The 20,559-nt window shown below is 46.8% G+C and overlaps 1 protein-coding gene across 8 annotated transcripts in view; it reads right to left on the reverse strand.

Moving 5' to 3' along the window:
* Positions 1-15,289, reverse strand: part of TRPV3 (transient receptor potential cation channel subfamily V member 3) — a 36,444-nt gene extending 21,155 nt beyond the window's left edge. For 5 of the 8 annotated variants that reach the window (XM_081890314.1, XM_081890313.1, XM_081890312.1 and 2 more), the window contains exons 1-3: positions 14,786-15,289; positions 6,946-7,044; positions 4,880-4,990 (exon numbers count right to left, since the gene is read on the reverse strand). In XM_081890314.1, the coding sequence (XP_081746440.1) occupies positions 4,880-4,990; positions 6,946-7,040 (206 nt within the window). In that variant the 5' untranslated portion in view covers positions 7,041-7,044; positions 14,786-15,289. Of the gene's footprint in view, positions 1-4,879; positions 4,991-6,945; positions 7,095-14,785 lie in introns of all 8 variants that reach the window. The other 3 variants (XM_081890317.1, XM_081890316.1, XM_081890311.1) reach the window with 2 other exon arrangements.
* Positions 15,290-20,559: the final 5,270 nt, after the last annotated feature.

Here is a 20,559-nt window from a genome sequence, read left to right on the forward strand (position 1 = left end):
GTCTCCAAGGGTGAGAAGCTCACGCCCCACATTCCCACGCTCTGGGCCTCTGTTGGCAGATTCCAAAGCCAGCATGTGACACATTTCTCTGGGCTTACACAGCAAAACAACACACACAAAAATGTGGGTGTTTATAGAAAAGAGGGATGGGATAGGGAGGAGAGAGAGGGAGAAAGCCGAGGGAACATCAGTCTCCTGCCAGAAAACAGTAGCACAGCGGCTTTTGGAAAGCCCCGAGAGGCAAGGTGGGGTGAAACAAGCTGTTTACATTTTGCTAAGATCAGTTTAAAAGCAATGGCAATAGCAGCCACTGAAAGCAGAAATGTCAGTGCATTGTGCAAAGTGATTCCTGGGAGCAGAATGAGGATAACAGCCCTGAGTGTTGTTTACTTCTGTTCAAGCCCTGCATGAGTGTGTAAAGTTTACCACGACTCAGTATCCTCACGTCAGTAAGTCAGTAAGGTGGCAAATATAGGCTAGTATGGAGCCAGAGTTGGGGGTTGAATAGGGCTCCTACTTGTCCGTGCACACCTCCTCTGCCTCTCAACTAGCAAAAACAAAAAAACAAGAAAAAGCAAGTTTCTAGTCCTCAAGGTTGCAAAAAAAGCCTAGTTTGGGAAGGAAAGTGAGAAATTGCAAAGGACAGCTGTGTTTCGGAAAGGGAGAATTCAACAGGGCCAGCTTTAAATGCATCTTGAAGTGAATTTCACCCCCTTCGTGCGTCTGTGTGTATCCTAAAAAATGAGATACCACTGCACATATCTTCATAAAAGTGCCTTGGATGCGAGCACATAATGGCTGCTTTTGGCAGCCAAAAAAGAGAGGTGACTATACTCCAACCTGATGAGTTCCATCACAACCGAAGCAAGCACTATGTGTAATCACAGAATATACATACATACAATATACATACTATCAAAATTTAGACCGTAGGCTCTTGAGGGCAGGGATGTTTTTGTTGTTGTTGCAGCTGTTGTACCTGCATGTGTTACTCTGTCAAATGAAACGCCTTTTGATTGCACTATGCAAATGAATACCCTGAGCAAATAACTAGCTCAAGACCTGCTGAGTTTGACAGGTGAGGGTGGGGAGGCCAGGTCACCTTAAGGCTTTATCCTGAGAGTCAGAGGATGGAGCGTGGGAGCTCAAAGAGCAGTGCTCCATATGAAAGGGTGGAGCCTGCTTAGAGCATGGAAGGGTATCTGATTGGGCAGAGGTCTGAGCTTAGCTGTGATTGACAACTCAGCATGGAACTCCTCAGGTGTGGAGGCGTGGCCTGGTGAGCATGGAGGAGGAGCTAATCACAAAAAGTCTTCCACAGTGTTTGAATGATTGAAGAAGAGTTTTTAAAGCTGTTTTAGGGGGCTCTGCAGATGATGGAGTCTGCCACAAAATATATAGGGCACTGGATCCCACTTAATTCAAGCGAGCCAAGCAGAGGACAGCCTGCCCACCTTGGTTCTGGCCCATCACTCTTGCAGTTAAATCAGCCATTTGCAAATGTGGAGAAGTACAGAAAATGATCCAGAATACTGCAGATATCATACAATTGTAGAGTTGGAAGGGACCATGAGGGTCATCTAGTCTAACCCGCTGCAATGCAGAAATCTTTTGCCCAGCATCGGGCTCAAACCCACGACCCTGAGATTGAGAGTCTCAGGCTCTACCAACTGAGCGCTCTCTAGCAACGATTAATTTAGAAAGCGCACATGGCATGCCATAACTAAGTGGCTGAGCATCTGCTTTGCATGCAGGAAGCCGCAGGTTCAGTTCCCAATGGGAAAAACTCCCTACCTCAAATTCCTGGACAGCTGCTACTGCCAGTCAGTGTAGAGAAACTGGTGGCCCTCCAGATGTTGTAGGACTCCAGCTCCCAGCAGCCAACATGCCCAGTGGATAGTGGTTATGAGAACTGTAGTCCAGCAACACCTGGAAGGCCACAGCCTCCCTACCATGGCATACACAACACTGCGCTAGGTGGCAGCTAGTTCAGCTCAGGCATAAAGCCAGCTTCTTACATGCACAGCCAGAGGAAGCTGAATCGCCTGTGTGCAGGCTGACTCTGATACTAGTTATACAAGGAAGCGGGAAATGAATGACTGAAGATCCTTCTGGGAATGACTGAAGATCCTTCTGGGAACGACTGAGGCACTATCCATAGGTACCTGGCCACGAATCACAGCCTCTCCACCCTTTGATGACACATCCCACCTCTCCTGGGCATGTTGCTATTCTTCCCTGTTCAAAAATGGGCTTGCTAAGTCAACCCACCTGTACTTTCAGGTAAAGGGGTGCGAGAGAGACAACATCAAAAAAGAAGCATGAGAATCATAGAATTGTAGAGTTATGAGGGACCCTAAGGATCATCTAGTGCAGGCATCCCCAAACTCGGCCCTCCAGCTGTTTTGGGACTACAATTCCCATCATCCCTGACCACTGGTCCTGTTAGCTATGGATGATGGGAGCTGTAGTCCAACAACAGCTGGAGGGCCGAGTTTGGGGATGCCTGCTCTCGTTCAACCCCTGCATTGCAAGAATATGCAGCTGTCTCATACAGGGATCGAACCTGTTAACAGCACCGTGGTCTAACTAACTGAGCTATCCAGGCATTGAAACCTTTTAAAGCCATCTGATCATTCCAATCTGGAAGCAATCCCAGAACCTTCAAATTGCACTTCAAAGAGCGCTGCAAAACTCTGGATTTAGAAACCCTCCCATCGGTGCCTGATGGACAACAGCAGAAGAAGAAGCAGTGAGACATGTAATTAAATGGAGCACAGAGGAGCATTCCTTGCAATTAAATCTGCTCACGTGGTCCCTGTTGCTTACACCATAGGAATGTTTTGGGCCGCACCCCGTTTTCACCAGGAAGACAGGAAAGTGTATTGGCTACACCCGCCTTCTCGGGCTGATGCGGGAGGCTTAAACCTAACAGCTGGATATGAGTGGTTGATTAGAAGTGAGGTGACAAGCATTTATCTTGTCTGTTCGATGTATTTCAAGACGAGTTACAACATCAACAAAGCCATGAGCAGGCATGTGAGTTTCCCGGATCTTGTCATCAGTCTCGATTTTAAACAGGATTTAAATAGAATGGATTGTGGAATGCTCTTCCTAGGAAGGCCCACCTGGCACCAACATCATCATTGTTTCAATGCTAGCCAAACTCTTGTTTTGTTTTCTTGGGTGTTCAGGCAGTGCCAGTGATATTACTTATTGTGGTGTGGTGTCTAGGGCATCCGAGAGGACCTGGGAGACCAGGGTCTAAATGCCCACTCAGCCATGAAGCTCACTGGGTGACCTTGAGCCACTCACTGCATCTCTGCCGAACTTACTTCGCAGGGCTGTTGTGGGTATTAAACAAGAAGGGGGAGGACCGTGTAAGCCAGAGCTCCTTGGAGGACAAGGTGGGGTAGAGATGTAGCAATTCATAAATGCTATGCAATAAATTTTGTTAAACAGATTGTTTAAACACATTAAATCTGTTTAAAATTGAACTTGTGAAATCTATTTTTTGTGGCTTGTAAATCACTATGGAACCTTTTAAAGGGAAGTTATATACAAATTTAATTAAACCAGGAAGGAAGGAAGGAAGGAAGGTTGAGAACTGAAGAGAGCAAAGGATGTCAGGAACACAGGAAGCAGCCTTCAGCTGTGTGCCGCTTTAGGTCAAGCAATTTCTGCATCTAGCCCATTATCACCTGCTCTGACTGGCAGCTGCTCTCCAGGGTGTCGGGCAGAAATTGGGTTTCTCTCATCACCTGCCACCAGATCCCTTTTAAACTGGCAATGCCAGGGATTGAACTTCCAGCGTTTTGCATGGAAAGCCATGTGCTCTACCAAGTGGTGCAGCTAGGTAATTTTAGACCCTGGAGTAACACCCATCTTACACCCTCATGTTTTGTGCTGTCATGTGTACAACTTCAGTTATGAACCACACAAATCACATTTCTCTTCCTCATCTCCCCTACTTCAGCTGCCATTCCTTTCTTTACAACTGCTTCTGCATTCCTGATATATCGCAGAAAACAATGACAAAAAAAACCACAGTTGGTTAAACCTGGTTTTTAAAAAGAAGAATACTCTGAGCATGTGCAGATGGCCCTCTTGAATCACAGAAGCATCATGGCTACAGAGATCTTATGTGGCATCACAGACTGTGTCAGAGATACAGGGACCACCTTGACACCATACTGTAGATTTAAAAGCTTCCCCCAAATGATTTTGGGAGCTGAGAGGGTGCTGAGAGTTGTTATGAGAAACCCCTTTCTCTTCACAGAGCTACCATTCCCAGCTCCGTTTAACTATCAATCTGTCTTCAGAGAGAATTATGGGATTTGGGAGGTCTCATAATAAACCAGGGCTTTTTTCCAGCCGGAACTCAGTTCTGACACCCAGTGGCGTAGCGTGGGTTGTCAGCACCCGGGGCAAGGCAAGTAATTTGCGCCCCCAACCCATGGATATGCGCCCCCTAACCCTAACCCCCAGATGCTGCGCCCGGTGCGGCGGCCCCCCCTGCACCCCCATGCTACGCCACTGCTGACACCTCTCAGGTGAGCACCATTGCCATGGTAAGAGAGCAAGGGAGAACAAGCTCTCATGATGAGTTTGGGCACCTCTTTTTCTAGAAAAATAGCACTGATAACAACACTCTACAGCTCTTCCGGGGAAGCTATGATGGTTTAAACTGGCATGAATGTGGCCTGAGTGACCATGGTCCAGTCTCTCCCTCCCTCCCTCCCTCTCTCTCTCTCTTGACCTAGCCTACCTCACTAGATTGTTGTGACGATAACTGGGGTGTGCTGAAAAAGAAACTCCATGTGTGCACCTCAGAGGACAGGTGGGGTTTCCACGTTTGATAAATAAATGGAACATTTACCATGCGGCTACTGGGTTGGTCAACTTTCGAGGGCTGCCTTGTCCCTCTGCAGGCTTCGTGGGGTTCTTCAGTGTCTGGCGTGTCACCTCGGAGCGCGTGGAACTGTTTCCGCTGAAAAAACACAGCCTTTGAGGTGAGTGTGCCATAGAAGCCCTAACTACAGGCGGTCGCTCTGCCATGGTTCAGCTCGTTTATATGCCCATCACCACTGCCCTCCAGCCGTGGGTCTCTTAGGCTTTTGCTTCTGAAAGTGGAACTTTGCACATCGCCACCCACGGATTTGCCGCTTGAAATGGTAGCCGTGTGTCCAGTTCATCCAAAATCCATACTATATTTCAGCATTCTTCAGTTTGGTGGTTGTGGAGGCCGACTCAGATGTTGTTTGGACCACAGCTCCCATCGTCCCCAGCCGGCTTAGCCGGTGGTCAGGGGTGATGGGAGTTGTAGTCCAGCAACATCTGGGGGCTGAAGAACACTGCCATATTCAACATACCCTGTATCCTGACATCATTACATGAGAAATGTGCACCTTCCCCCTGCCAGAAGCAGGAGCAGGGGAACAAGTAGGGAGTGTCAATGTCCCATTTGTTGTGGGGGGTGGGGAAAGGAAAGGACTCAGCACAGCGCTCCCACCCAAAATGGCAGCACCGTATACAGTATTTTCATAGAATCATAGAGTTGGCAGGGATGCCAAGAGTCATCTAATCTAACCCCCTGCAGTTTAGGAATGTCAACTAAAGCATCCATGGCAGACGGCAGAGTTTAAAGCATTCCTGTTGATTGCATTGATACCATAACCCTTCCTCCAAGGAATTTGTGACGCTTCACACCCTTTAACCTCACAACATCCATGTGAGGTAGGTTAAGCTGAATTAAAATTTTTGTCCCATCACTCAGTGAGCTTTGAGGCTGAGTATGGATTTAATCCTGGGCCCTCACAGCCCTAGTCTCACATTTTTACACACACACACACACACACACACACACACACACACACCTACTCAAGCAGGCGAGAGGCATTATCAGAATTCAAGGACACATTTTCAGCTAGTCAAAATTGCTAGAGGAGGGTGTGGGGTGTGGCTAGGGGAAGAAGGGGCATGGAATGGGGTGTGGTATAGCAAGAGTCCCCCAAGGGGACTACAGGGTTGTGTAACTTCAACTCTAAAAATTACACCGGTCCTTGGAAATGCGTTGCCAATTCATCCTGTGAGATTTCCAATCAGAGCTTTCCAAACTGTGTGTTGCGACACGTTAGTGTGTTGGCTGCTGTGTGTAGGTGTGCTGCGTGAATGCTCCCCACGCTCCTCCCAGGGCTGGAAAGGGGTTAGTTCAACCTCCGGTTTGCTAGTAAAACTGAATTTCTGTGACACGAAATGACGCATGTCTAAAAAGTGTGTCACCAATGTGAAAAGTTTGGGAAGCTCTGTTCCTAGTGATGGAGCTGAGATCTGCAGAAAGGTAAAGGTAAAGGAAACCCCAACCATTAGGTCCAGTCGAGACCGACTCTGGGGTTGCACACTCATCTCGCTCTATAGGCCGAGGAAGCCAGCGTTTATCCACAGACAGCTTCCAGGTCATGTGGCCCAGCATGACTAAGCCGCTTCTGGCTAACCATAGCAGCGCACGGAAAAGCCGTTTACCTTCCCACTGGAGTGGGACCTACTTATCTACTTGCACTTTGACGTGCTTTTGTACTGCTAGGTTGGCAGGAGCAGGGACCGAGCAACAGGAGCTCACCCCGTCGCGGGGATTCAAACCGCCGACCTTCTGATCGGCAAGTCCTAGGCTCTGTGGTTTAACCCACAGCGCTACCTGCGTCCCTAGATCTGCAGAAGCTTGAGTGCAAATTTACGAAGGCGACCTGCTGCTTGAGAAGAGAGCGTGACTTGCCCTTTTCATAAGAGCAGCCTGCTGGATCAGGCCAGTGGCCCATCTAATCCAGCATCCTGTTCTCACAGGGGCCAAACAGATGCCCATTATGTTTCTGAAGAATGCTAACAACTCAAATATCAAAGATGCCCACTGGCCGCCTTTGCAGCATTTTGCCTGGCGCTGCTCCTTACCTTTTCTTCTCTTGGGGAGCTGTCGGCGGGGTCCCCGGCGGATTTGCTTTCTTGCTGCCCATGAGAGGAGCCATCTCCTTGCTATCTCTGATCATCGTCCTGGAAGAGAGGATCCCGTGGGTCAGCTTGGCTGTCCGTACAAAATTAACCTGCATTGATGTAGTGCGATTTAAAAATAAACAAATTGCTTGATCTCACAAAGAGTGAGAGTGCATTCAGTTGCAGGTCTCTCGCATCCCACCCCCTCAAACCCACATACACCTGTGTTCATCCCAAATGTCAACAGCCTAAACAGGTGGTCATGTTTTATTGGTTGCCTTATTACCTCATCGCCCATCCTTGTTTAGTTTACTGTTTATTGTTTTATTATTTTATTATTACTCAACTTGATTTACCGCAACAACTAGACGCCCGTTGAAGCCCGATTGCAGCCACTGTGACTCACTTGCAGTTTTGTTTCTGGCTAAAACTTTCGACTAACATCTTGTTGCAAAGATTTGGCTCTGGCTTGATAGAACTCTGCAAACTTTATCGGAATGACTGCCGGAAGGAAAAAACAAGGCAGGAAGAGCCCAAACAGCATAACTGGGACTCACAAATCCTCTAAAGCAGAGAAGCAGTTGAAAACCGACATTGCCATCCCCAGCCAGGAAACCGAACAAATTGTAAGTAATTGAAATATACTCTGAGTCGAGTGTGGATTTCATGCTCTTTATTCAGCTCATAGTAGTGAGGAATGAAAGTTCCCCCAAAATATCTGCTTTATATACATTATTTACACAATGGGTCGCACGTGATTGGCTAATCCTGGGATTCTCCTGTAGGCCAATCAGGTTGCGGATTCACTTCCACCTGGAGCTGGATTGGGTGGCTCCTGTGGACCAATCATACTGCTGCATTGTTCTAGGACCAATCATACTGCTGCATTTTTTTAGGACCAATCAGACTGCTGCATTCTGGACCCTATTGTTCTAGGACCAATCAGACTGCTGCATTCTGAATTCTATTGTCCTAGGACCAATCAGACTGCTGCTTCTTGGATCCTATTCAGCTCAGTACGTAACAGTAATGAAGCCATGGGAACCCCCTCCCTTTCAGGGTGGGAAGGAGATGATCTGACACAGAGGACAGGAACAAGAGGGGTTCCCCCTATCCCAAACACTGACCCACCCTTCTCATTAGAACAAGACAGTAGAGGAGCTTACATTCAGCAGATTCCAGACATGCACCCTTACCAAGAAATTTGCATGATGTCAATACAGAGGAAAATTTGGACATGTGCTCCTCCTCCACAAACTCTCAAAGGGTTAAAAGGAGGACAAGGCACAGTTGTGTCAGTGTTTCACCAACCTGAGTCCCAGATGTAACAAGGTCTTCCCAAGTCCTTCAAAAGAATGAGATAGTGCTCGAGATCCACCACAATTTGTACAGTGTCCCCTGATACACATATGGACGAATTACATGTCAATTATGACGCCCTTATCTCGGCGTTTGAACTGCCACTACCAAAAAGTATATCTGGGAAATTTTCATTTTCTGCCAAGCATAAGAAATACCAAACGCTTACTTATGACTTTTGGTGAACCAGCCTCCCGTTCGGACTTATGCGGATAAAAAATATCTTATGGTGGACTCACTTCCTTTACCCGATAAGGGTCTTCAAGGATGAAGCAGTGAGACAGCTGATCTCTGGCAGGGAATTCAAGCCAATTTTCAAAAATGAAACTAAATTAATCAACAGAAACGTCAGTTGCATGAAGGGGAAGGATAAAACCTTGAGTTTAGAACTACAGTGGTACCTCGGGTTACATACGCTTCAGGTTACATACGCTTCAGGTTACAGACTCCGCTAACCCAGAAATAGTACCTTGGGTTAAGAACTTTGCTTCAGGATGAGAACAGAAATCGCGGCAAGGCGGCAATGGGAGGCCCCATTAGCTAAAGTGGTGCTTCAGGTTAAGAACAGTTTCAGGTTAAGAACGCATCTCCGAAACGAATTAAGTACTTAACCCGAGTTACCACTGTATAAGAATTCAAGAGGATATTAGTAAGCATAAGTTCTGAGATCTCAACTCAAAATGAAAGGACACTGGAGCTGGAATCAAAACATTCAAATATACATAACAGCTCTCCATCCTAAAGAAGATCCCTTCCCAAGTGATAGTGATGAAGAGGGGGAGTTTGATAGCCCTGACCTTCCCATGCTAATAACCTTCAAGGAACCTCATGTCAACAACAGACAGCTGAAATCTCACAATAGTACTCAGGCCACACACAAACTTTTGGCCAATCCCTCCAAAACTTACGACTCAACTGGTGCCCAGATATTTACCCTTACACAGTTGGACCAGCTGTCCCCATTACATCTCTGGCAGAACAGGACAAATGAGGTCCCTGATCAGGAAGCTGGCTCTTTGCTAGCCAACAGTCTTCACTTTGCAGCCCATGCCTCTCTAATTCCTCCAAAGGCACAGAAGGAATTAACAGCCCCCCAACCATCTCATGAGGGAAAGAGGGACTGGCAGCTAACAGGCCAGGATAACGCCACCCACCTAACCTGGAATGTAGCTGCATCCATCAGGGACAATTGCTTCACTGACTTTTTATCACAGCATCACACTCTTTTGATTCAGGAGACCTGGACCAGGGATGATATACCATTAAATAGATATTCCATTACAAGGGAGACTGGCATGGGGCTTGGGATCACCACCGTTGAAGGGCAAGGGAGGTATGGCGGTGGGGGCAGATATTGTAGGCAAAGGGGTTTGAGATACAAAGATGCTCAAACCCCTTCCAATCTGCGCCCCATCCCAAGGGACGAAGGCAGGGCAAGCAGGGATTACCTACCTCCGTCATTGGTGCTGTGCAATGCCAGGTCTATAGGCAACAAAACCGCCACCCTGAGAGACTTTTTCCCCTCACAGGGTGTTGACCTGGCTTGCGTGATGGAGACCTGAGTTCATGAAGGTGAAATAGTCACCTTGCATGAGATGGCGCCCCCGGATTTCTCCGTCCTTCACCAATCGCAGACTGTGGGTCGGGGGAGAGGGAAGGCGTTGTTAATCTGGGAGGATTGCTCTTTCAGGGCTTTGCCAGCGCCATTGATCTCTGGCATTGAATGTGTTGGCCTGGTGTGGGGCACCAAGGAGAGCTAGGCTGTCTGGCTGGTGTACCAGCCACCTAGCGCACCAGCAGCCACCCTGTCAGGCCTACTGGAGGCAGTGGCCAGCTGGGCCTTGGAGTTCCTATTGGTTTTGGGAGACTTCTATGCCCATGCTGATGCCACCCCCTCCTCATGGGCTCTGGACTTGGTGTCCTCCATGGTGACACTAGGACTCTCCCAGTTTGTTTCGGGCCCCACACACCAAGCAGACCACTCGCTGGATTTGATATTTGGCGCAGGTATAGATGTGACCATGTCCTCCCCTGTGGAGGTGCCATGGTCTGATCACTACACTATGAAAGCCAGGATTGATCCCCTGCCGCTTGGGTGGTGAGCCTATTTGGGTTCATCTATGGAGGCTGATGGATCTTGCAGGACCCTGTCCCCCTGGCGGCTCATTAGATGAGCTTGTCGAGAGCTGGAATAACCAGCTCTTGGCAGCCATCAATGAGATCGCACCTAGGCGCCCTCTGCGACCTCACCAAAACTGGGCCCCCTATTATTATTATTACACCAAAAAACAAAAATACAAATGAAAGTAGAAATAAACACAATACAGTCATACATCTTGTTACATTCGGTTCAGGTTATGTCTTTTCAGGTTGCGTCCCGTGGCGACCTGGAAGTACCGGAAAGGGTTACTTCCGGGTTTCGCTGCTCGCGCATGTGCAGATGTGCAAAATGACGTCACATGCATGTGCAAAAGCAGCGAATGGGACCCCCGCACACGCAGGCGCAGGTTCCGTTCTGCTCATGTTGCGAATGGGGCTCCGGAACGGATCCCATTCGCAACCAGTGGCACCACTGTATTAATTACAAAACTATAAAGCAAAAAAAGGTCTTTGGACTATAGGCCCAACCTCCCGTCTATTCCCTGTTTCATTTATATGTTACTTGTTGCCAGTACACACTTTTATCATAGATTAACTAATGCTTAATTTATCTTAGCTCTCATATCTTTCTTAACACTACTATGGAACTTATGCAAATACTGCAACAGAGTTTAAACTGCTATAATTATTTTGCATATAAACTTTGAAGACCTCCCATTTTGAAACAAATCCCTGTTTTGGTTTGCTCTTTATTTTTTCTGATAGGCTATCTAACCTCATATTCTGTCAGTTTTTGAATCCATTCATGAATAGAGGGGATTTCATAACTCTTTCATTTTGTAGCAATAAGAACTCTAGCTGCTACTGTAGCTTATAAAAAGATACCCTTCATTTTCTACAGGATATCCAAATCTGTAATCCCCAGAAAATAAGCTTCTGGTTCCCTCTTAAAGGAAATCTTTAGCATTTTTTGTAATTCTGAATGTTATTTTAATGCACTAATTGCCTCAGTATATACCTCTTTGGACATTGGGCTGGAGAACTGTGGTGCAAAATTCAAGGGAAACGTGCATTTCGAAGCATCTTTGCATTTCAGTTTGTGCATTGTTTTACAAAGTGTGAACATTGGCCTTTCAGTGTGAACAGAATTTAATCCTTCTCCCGCCCCTAGCCTCAAGTAATTTTGCATATTCCCACAGGTTGTGAGAAGCTCTCTGTGGCTTTACAAAGTCAACATCTCTGAGATTATGACAATCCCGGAGATTTAGGTTGTCTTTTCTAAACAATTGCTCATTGGCAAGTGTAGCAGAGTGAGCATTCTATAGAATCATAGAATTGGAAGGGACCTCATGGGCTATATAGTCGAAATCCCTGCAATGCAGGAATCAGTTAATGTAAAACCACAAGCAGTATTATTTGTCCCAAAGCAACATGTTTAGCCTCCCAGTGTCCCAGAAACTGTTCCCAACATCCAGAAGCCTCTTAAAGCAACTTCCCCACCTCTCATGAGGGCTTGAAACTCGGGAACCAATTTGCCAAGCCTACACAAGCCCCATTCGATTCCTCTTCCAAGATCCACTGATGTGGCTGGAGGGTCTGTAGGAACATTGCACCTTATTGTACTCAATTAAGAAGGATCTCCCTTTTCCTTTACCCCCCGCAACCCCCCACAAACATGAATATATTCACCCTTCTTGACGTGGGCAGTCATTCCCCCTTCCCAGCACCCTATTACTTTGTTTTTAACTAAAGGCAGGCAGTGGTGACATGAGGACCATCATTTAAAGCAGGCTTCCTCAAACTCACCCCTTCAGATGTTTTGAGACTACAATTCCCATCATCCCTGACCACTGGTCCTGCTAGCTAGGGATCATGGGAGTTGTAGGCCAAAAAAACACCTGGACTGCTGAGTTTGAGAAAGCCGGATTTAAAGGCTGTGGTAGACTTTGCAAACAAATGTTTTCCCCAATTCCTTAGGCGTTAAAGGAAAAATAGGCGTAAATAACCACACGTTTTCTCCTTAATTGTTGGGGTATGCAGCTGTTGGCCCTTGGTTGATTGTGCCATATTGATATATCACCATGCTGCAAGTCTTTCTGGGAACCAAACTAGATACTACTCCTCCAGAGGTGGGGTGGGGAAACTCACGCCAACCGGATCCCAAATGTGGCCCTCCAAGGCTTTCTGTCTGGCCCTTGGGACTCTCTCACAGGCCACACCCTCTTTCCCCAAGCCACACCCCTCTCTGACCCTGCCTCCCTTCCTCCTTGTTTTTGTCCTATCCAGAATGTGTCCTTGAAACTTAGAATTGACTCATGCTGGGCCTGGGGCTTTGTTTGGAGTACCAGAATTGGATGAAGGCCTGGTTATGCTCCTCCGTTCACCAGCTTTCTTACTTTCAGCAGTTGATTTGGCAGGGTGGGAGAAAGAGTCGTTTGGCTGCTGCCGTTATTAAAATAACCGAGGGTCAGAAATCCTTGCTTATCTCCTTCACATCACCCAAATACAGTGGTACCTCAGGTTACATATGCTTCAGGTTACATACGCTTCAGGTTACAGACTCCGCTAACCCAGAAATAGTGCTTCAGGTTAAGAACTTTGCTTCAGGATGAGAACAGAAATTGTGCTCCTGCGGTGCTGCAGCAGCGGGAGGCCCCATTAGCTAAAGTGGTGCTTCAGGTTAAGAACAGTTTCAGGTTAAGAACGGACTTCCGGAATGAATTAAGTACTTAACCTGAGGTACCACTGTATCATGTGGGATGCTGAAGATGCACCTCTTCACCCTGGTCTTTGACCCTCGGCCTTGAAATTGCATCCTCTTCTCCCCTGTCCCCCCATCCAGCTCAGTATTGTCTACACTGACTGGCAGCAGCTATCCAGGATTTCACGGGGGGAGGCCTGCCTAGCCCTACCTGGAAACAGGTAGGGCAACCATTTTCATGTGAGGCAGATGTTCTACCACCGAGCTATGGCCCTTCCTCTAGACCAGTGGTCCCCAAACATTTCCCCTCATTTGAATGACCACAGACCACAGTTAACGATTTGTCTGCTATTTGTAGGGTTGCCATATTTCAGTAAGTTGTTGATCTTTTTTTTCCAGGAAGGCCCCCAAATTATTGAGTTTTTAAAGGGTTTTTTAAAAGGGGTTTTTTGGCAGGATTTAACCCCCCATTGCTGGTTTTCCATGTCATTTGCCCCATTTCTGAAAAATAATCCAGGACATTTTGGGAGGCGAATTGCAGGACATGTCTTGGAAATTCAGGGTATATGGCAGCCCTAGCTATTTGTTGCAACTGTAATGCACTGTACGAGTTATAGTTGTATTTTCACAGGCCTGCCATGGGCTGCCTGAATGAAGCTCACAGACCCGTCTGAGAACCCCTGCTCTAGACTTATATGGTAAGATGCTAGACCTCATGATTTTGAATAAAGGGTTGATTAAAACAGATACACAGGAAGCTGCTACCTTATTCTGCTGATCTGCTACTCTTCCCCAGTGAATGAGTAAAACCAGCAAGGCTTCTATATCCCCACATCTGGAGAACACAAATTATCTCACACCCACCCACACTTTCTCACTGGTGCTTGTACATGAGCATTCTTTGGGGTTTTACTTTTAAGAGGACTGTTCAAATTAGATTTCCATAAAACACAACGCAGCATCTATGGAGCTAGCATGTATGAAAGCAAACAATCTGGCTGGATTTTTGCCAAGATTTTTAAAAAATCAGTTCTGATTATTTTCAAAGTTCCTTTTTTCCCACCCAATCCACTTTTAGCTCATCTCACATATTTTAACAACATATAATTCCCACCCCCATGCCTTCTTCATATTTAACTTTTCATCCCGGCTTTTGACACCTGAGTGTTTAAAAAGGGGGGGGGATGGGGCCACACTGTTCCCTTGACTGTAATTTATTTTAAAAGGTTTTAATGTTCTGTTTTTAAATTGTTGAAGGGCAGGTGGGAAATCTAATAGACGATGACTTTTGTGGTGCATGTCTCACTATTTGGTCCTTAGGACCCTTGAGCACATTCATATACACTCAGCCGCTTACAGCAAAGTCAAGAACTGCAACAAAACTCATCACTACTCCCAGACAAATCCTCAAAACAAATTAGAATGTCAAATGAAAAATGGAGATTAGACTGACGACAAAAAAACGAGCAGTCACTTTCAACCCCACAAGCTTTAAAAAATAAATGGGAGAGAAACGAAAACCTATCTAGCAACGCATCAAGAGCCTGCTGAGCTTTTGTTTTTTTTTCTAATGGAGAAAATCTCCTTAAGAGAATATCTGCTCAAAACAAAGATGTTTACGACACAACCACAAAGGCTCACCTTGGTTAAAGGATCCCCATCTGCCAAGAGTTAGGAAGAAAACTGGTCCAGAGAATACCTGGAGGGAAAATCCAAAGATCCTTGGTTGCTGTTACAGTTCCTGTTTTGACATCCCTCAAAGGTGCGAAAGGACTAAATAAATATCCCGTCTCTCGTAGCTTAAAATAAATCGCCAAAACGTGAGGCAGGGACACATCCCTTGTCTGACTTGGGTGCAGTTTCCCTGGATAAGTATAGCATTGAGGTGCTTTTCAATGCCTGCTGAGTTACACAGGATCCACAGGTTGGCTACGAAAAGAGACAAACTTGCTAGACCACAAATTTCTTGGCTACTCAGAGCTGGGGAAAGACGCCACCATCGCCAATTATCCATGCAAAAGAGGTTGAGTCATAACGATGACGAAGGAAGGACACCTGAACATTATCTCAAAACCATCCGGAGAGCTTTCATCATTTTGATTTCTTTATTTCCCACCCCCCCTTCTTCTTTTATTGACACCCAGGAATCATTTGCAGTGAAAGAAAGCTGGCTAATTATCTTGCGGTCGGATTCCTCAGGTGCAGGCAAGAGACAATTAGTTTTCCGTCCAAATAATGACGGAGGGCGCGTTTTAATAAGTCGAAAGCGTTTCGTGGCCAGTAGCACACTGATCCTCACAACAACTTGGCGAGGTAGGGCAGGATCATTATCCCCACTTGAGCCTGAAGCTTGGAAACAAAGGTGGGAACTGAAGCAACAAGGATGAGGCAAGAATGCTAGAACTTGGGCCGTCTGACATAAGGGAAGGTTCGAAAATTCGTGGCAGATGAAAGTACTTCATACAACAATGGAATTTGCTCTCGCAAGAGGCAGTAATGTCCACCAACGCTTCAAAAGGGGGCTACACAGATTAATAGAGGAGATGTCTGCCAGTGGCTACTAGCCACAGTGGCTATGCTGCCCCTTCCACAGTATGCCAAGTGCTGGGAATCACAACTGGGGAGAGATTTGCTGTTGAGCTCATGTCCTGCTTCCTGTGTTGCCCTTTGTACAGCTCAAGAGGGAGGAAGATGGACACAAAACTAGACAGAGTTTGCTCTGGCTGCGATTGCCCCTGCTGTTGGGCTCCCTGCCTTCTGCCCCATCGGTCCCAATGGGCACCAATCCCCACTGTGGGGCAGACATTCCTCTGCTAGATTTCCTCAAAATGGAGCAGTTCCGTATTGCTGAACGAGACGGCTGAATGAGGTTTGTGTGGGTGGGCACCTGCCTCCCTATCGAGGTCCCAGCTCAACCATGGGCATCACAGCCCTGTTGCACAAGGATCTCTTTCAACCAAGAAGATCTCATCCCTCATCAGCAATTCCAGCACCACAAGCATCCCCAAACATCACCAGGTGCAACCTGAAGGCAGGAAGCAACATTGCATGGAGGAATAGCATGAGCATGGCATCAGGATTTCAGTGTTTGTACTGGGCTGCTAGGGCTTACATTATGTATATACCATATTTTTCGCTGTATAAGACGCACCCAACCATAAGATGGGCTCCCCTTTTCCCTCTTTGGGGAGAATCCAGCAAGAGCAGCACACACGCTCGACGCGGCTCTTTAAAGGGAGCGCTGAGCAGAGCCTCCCGCATGCATTCGCTCCATAAGATGCACACACATTTCCCCTTACTTTTTAGGAGGGGAAAAGTGTGTCTTGTGGAGCGAAAATACGGTAGCTCTGCAGCCCTTAGTAACTCTGTGAGCTTCACGGCACGGACTGTTGATTTCCCAGCCCCTGGCCACATGGAGGCTCATCGTGTGCTTTCCATAGAGAGCAGGACTCTTGTCTCATGGCCGGCTGTGAGCAGCGGTACCATTAGTCAGAGGTGAAAAGGCTGCTCAAGTGGAGCCAAACCCATTCCCAGTGGCAGGCAGGACACATCACCATCATAACATGCAAGGACTGGGGTGGGGTCCCCAGGTGTCCAGCGCCATTTCCACGAGACAGAAGATGATTAAAAATCTGGTCCGTCAAGTCGGGTAGGGAAACCCGTGCCGTCTTCATTCCTCTGGTTATTGTGGAGGGGTTTTAGCAATGCTTACATTGTTATTGGGGGAGACAGTCCATTGCTGGGACATCAGCGATGGGAAGCACAGAGAAGGATTCCTTATGTTCACAGTCCACTCAACACCTTGCCATTTGTGTGCTGTTTTCATCATGCCAAAATCCTCCCCCTCCCCCCCATTTTGCCCTTCCACTTGCAGGTGGTGAAATTTGGGGTGGCTAAGATGATTTCTGAGGCAGCGGTTAGGGAAAGGGAAACCTGACAGTTTCAGGTTCTATTAGTTTCTCGTTTTTCCAAACTTAAGTTCAGTTCTCCACATTGGTTTGTTGTTGCATTAAAAGAAAATCCTAATGAAAATTCATCAGCATTTCCCCCCAGATATCTATCTATCTATCTATCTATCTATCTATCTATCTATCTATCTATCTATCTATCATCTAATTAGTTGTTGTTGTTGTTGTTGTGACTTTAAGGTGAAAAGTCACAGGGCAGCTTACGACAATTAAACCTGCTTTTTTTAGACCATCTCAGCGAGGCAAAGTGTAAATAAGGTAATTTTGTCTCAATAAATGAACTGAAACAAATTCCCCCACCCCACCTCTGCTGAGCTAAACGTATCATTGCAAGGGGCCTAGGCTGTTGCATGTGCTTTTCTTGCCAGTAAATATTTTTTGCAGCCTCCCTGGCTGCCCCTCCTGTTCCCTGAGCTGAAAAGGCGATCATTTCTTCTGGCTTTAAATGAAGCACAGACACCCAGGAAGGCTGCAAAGTGCAGGTGCCATGATTTCTAGAATGAAAGCAGGACACCTCTTGACTACATTTCGAGACTAGGGTGCTGCTTTTAGGGGTTTTTAGGATGATGTTATCCATGATTGCTTGACTTGTTTGTCACAGTTTTCATTGGTTTGGCATTGACATGTTTGCCACCCTGGGCTCTTTCAGCGGACAGGGCAAATGGCATCTTCTTCAAGTCCCCTTAAACCCGGCAGTGGTGGGATTGTGCAAAGGCGCAAGTCTTCCTTGCTGCCTCTGACCTTTCTGGGGGCAAAAGTGATAATACCCCTTTAAATCAGGGGTCAGCAAACTTTTTCAGCAGGGGGCCAGTCCACTGTCCCTCAGACCTTGTGGGGGGCCGGACTATATTTTGGAAAAAAATAATAATGAACGAATTCCTATGCCCCACAAATAACACAGAGATGCATTTTAAATAAAAGGACAGATTCTACTCATGTAAAAACACGCGGATTCCCGGACCGTCCGCAGGCCGGATTGAGAAGGTGACTGGGCCGGATCTGGCCCCTGTCCCTTAGTTTGCCTACCCATGCTTTAAATAGCCTGTCTTCACCACCTTCTGGAAGTTGCCCTGATGCAAGAGCTTAAATCTTCCTAGCTGTAACGTCTTCCGATATGGAAGCTTTCCTCTCTACTTCCTGACGTACGGTGGTTACCTCTAATTTCTCCACATTCAGAGGCACCAACTCCGTGCTTTCTCAGATGTAGGACAGTGGTGCTTGTTCATCCTGGGTAGGAGGAAGGTCACTGCCTCCTTTAAAAAAAACTAAATCCCTAAATTGCCAGGTCGCATGAAGATGTGATTATTTGTTGACCTTGAGGCTGTTGACACGATACAAACAACTAACAGAGGGGTGTGTGCAGGCAGGCAGGCTAGCAAAGAACATCTGTGGGCCAGTAACTGTTGTGGATTGGCACATTGTCTTAAGCCATTTACATATTAGAGAGCAAAGCCTAAATATATGCAAAATGGAACAATATAGCATGAGCTTTCTAGATCTATTTGCCTGAATTAGAAACTTAGTAGATTTTTTTTGTTTTTCCAAAGTAGCTTCTTCTAGTAATGCAAGCCCAGGACGCATGCTGGCCTTCCCCAACCTGACGCCCTCCAGATGTTTTAAACAGTCCCAGGGAGCACAGGTATGATGACTGGATTCTAGCTCCAGCGTTGGAAGCCTCTGCATAGCCGTTGGTGGGATTTACGAGTGGGGAGAGTTTTGCTATTGTACTCAGATCCTGGTCGCAGGCTTCCCATTGGGCAGGAGCAGCTCAGCAATAAATCACATGGAGTAAGTGAAGTTAACTCTTTTACAGTGGTACCTCTGGATATGAACGGGACCCGTTCTGGAGCCCTGTTCGCATCCAGAAGTGAACACAACCCGTGTCTGCTCGTGCCGCGATTCGCCGCTTCTGCACATGCGCAAGCGGCGAAACCCGGAAGTAACACACTCCGTTATTTGCAGGTCGCCATGGATGGCAACCCAAAAGCGCTCAACCTGAAGCACATTTAACCCGAGGTATGACTGTATTAGAAGAAACGGGCTGCTCCGGAGTGCCAGGTCCAATGAGCACAGCAACTCTCACAGGTAGGTCTTGTCCTTATGAGGCAGTTGTGGAGACTGAAGGTCTCCACCTTCCCACAGTTCCCTACGTCCCCCTCCTCCCCCAGGTCCTTCCCAAGCAATCTGAGACCCTACTGCAGTGCCTGTCTCTGCTCCACCCTCTTCATACCTCTTCTGCTTCTGGGAGACCAGTGGGGAGAGGAGCTTTTCACAGCAGGAGCGGGAGACACCCAGGCTTCTTCGCCAGCTTGACTCCTCTCTGCCTCTTGGACTCCCTCCTCTCTTGCTTCTGCACTTCTCTCTGCCACAGACTCCCTCTGCTCACTAAGTCCTGTTACCTCTTCCCAGTCTTCTCCCTCTCACCACTCTTCGTTGTCCCACCACCAATCCCCAGGCTCTGAGCCTTCTTCCCTTGGAGGTTCCCCCAGCTGGTGCCTCCCACCATTCCTCTGCATCCAGCAACTCCATGGGGACAGGAGGCTGGTTCTAGACTGTCCTCCTTTGGCCTCATCCAGGAGACAGACTCTTCTTAGGGGACGTGGAGCTGTATGGAGCAACCCAACCAGTTTTGAACAATTCCATTCCCTGCGCTGACATTGCCAAAAGTTTGGGGGGGTGGGATAGCTGTGACATAATGGCAGCTGGGAGGAGATTGATGAGGAAATGACATTTGAATGCAATCTTTGTTTGTTTGGAAAGAAATACAGTTTATGGTCAGGAATCCCCTGGTCCAGCTTGGACTTGATAGCAACCAGAAGGAGGGTTGCTTCTGAGGTTTGAGCTATTCATTCATACAGGAATAGAAAGGAGCTTGTCACACGTATATAGTTCTGTGTACGCCAGTTTATTTTATGCATTTATATTATGTCCCAACACATACTTTTTTTTAAGGCGGGTAAAAACTTTTCCAGGACAGATTGCAAGCTAATGAAAACAAGGAAAAGCCACAACAATCCACAATAAAATCTTTCAAAAACCGATTATTAGAAATGCCAGATTTTAAAGGGCTGAGAAAATACTACTACTTCTGGTTGTATCCAATATTAGACCTACTCAGAGTAGATCCATTGAAATTAATGGCCCTAACTTTGTCAATTAGGTCCAATGTGGCATAAAGTGTTGGACTAGACCTGGGAGACCTTTGAATCCCCAATCAGCCATGGAGCTCCCTGGCTGTGACCTTGGAATCAGTCACTGTCTCTTAGCCTCACCTACCTCACAGGGTTGTTGTGGGGATGAAATGGGGAGGGGAAGGAAAACCACGCACACCACCTTAAGATCCTTGGAAGATAAAGGTGACATGAAATTAAAATATAAATAAATATTAACTGAAAATAAATAATAGTAGTAATAGTAAAGTTAATAATAATATCATTGCTGAAATGT

This window comes from Podarcis melisellensis (genome assembly GCF_964234715.1).
Source record: "Podarcis melisellensis genome assembly, chromosome: 15".
Taxonomy (NCBI): Eukaryota; Metazoa; Chordata; class Lepidosauria; order Squamata; family Lacertidae; genus Podarcis; species Podarcis melisellensis.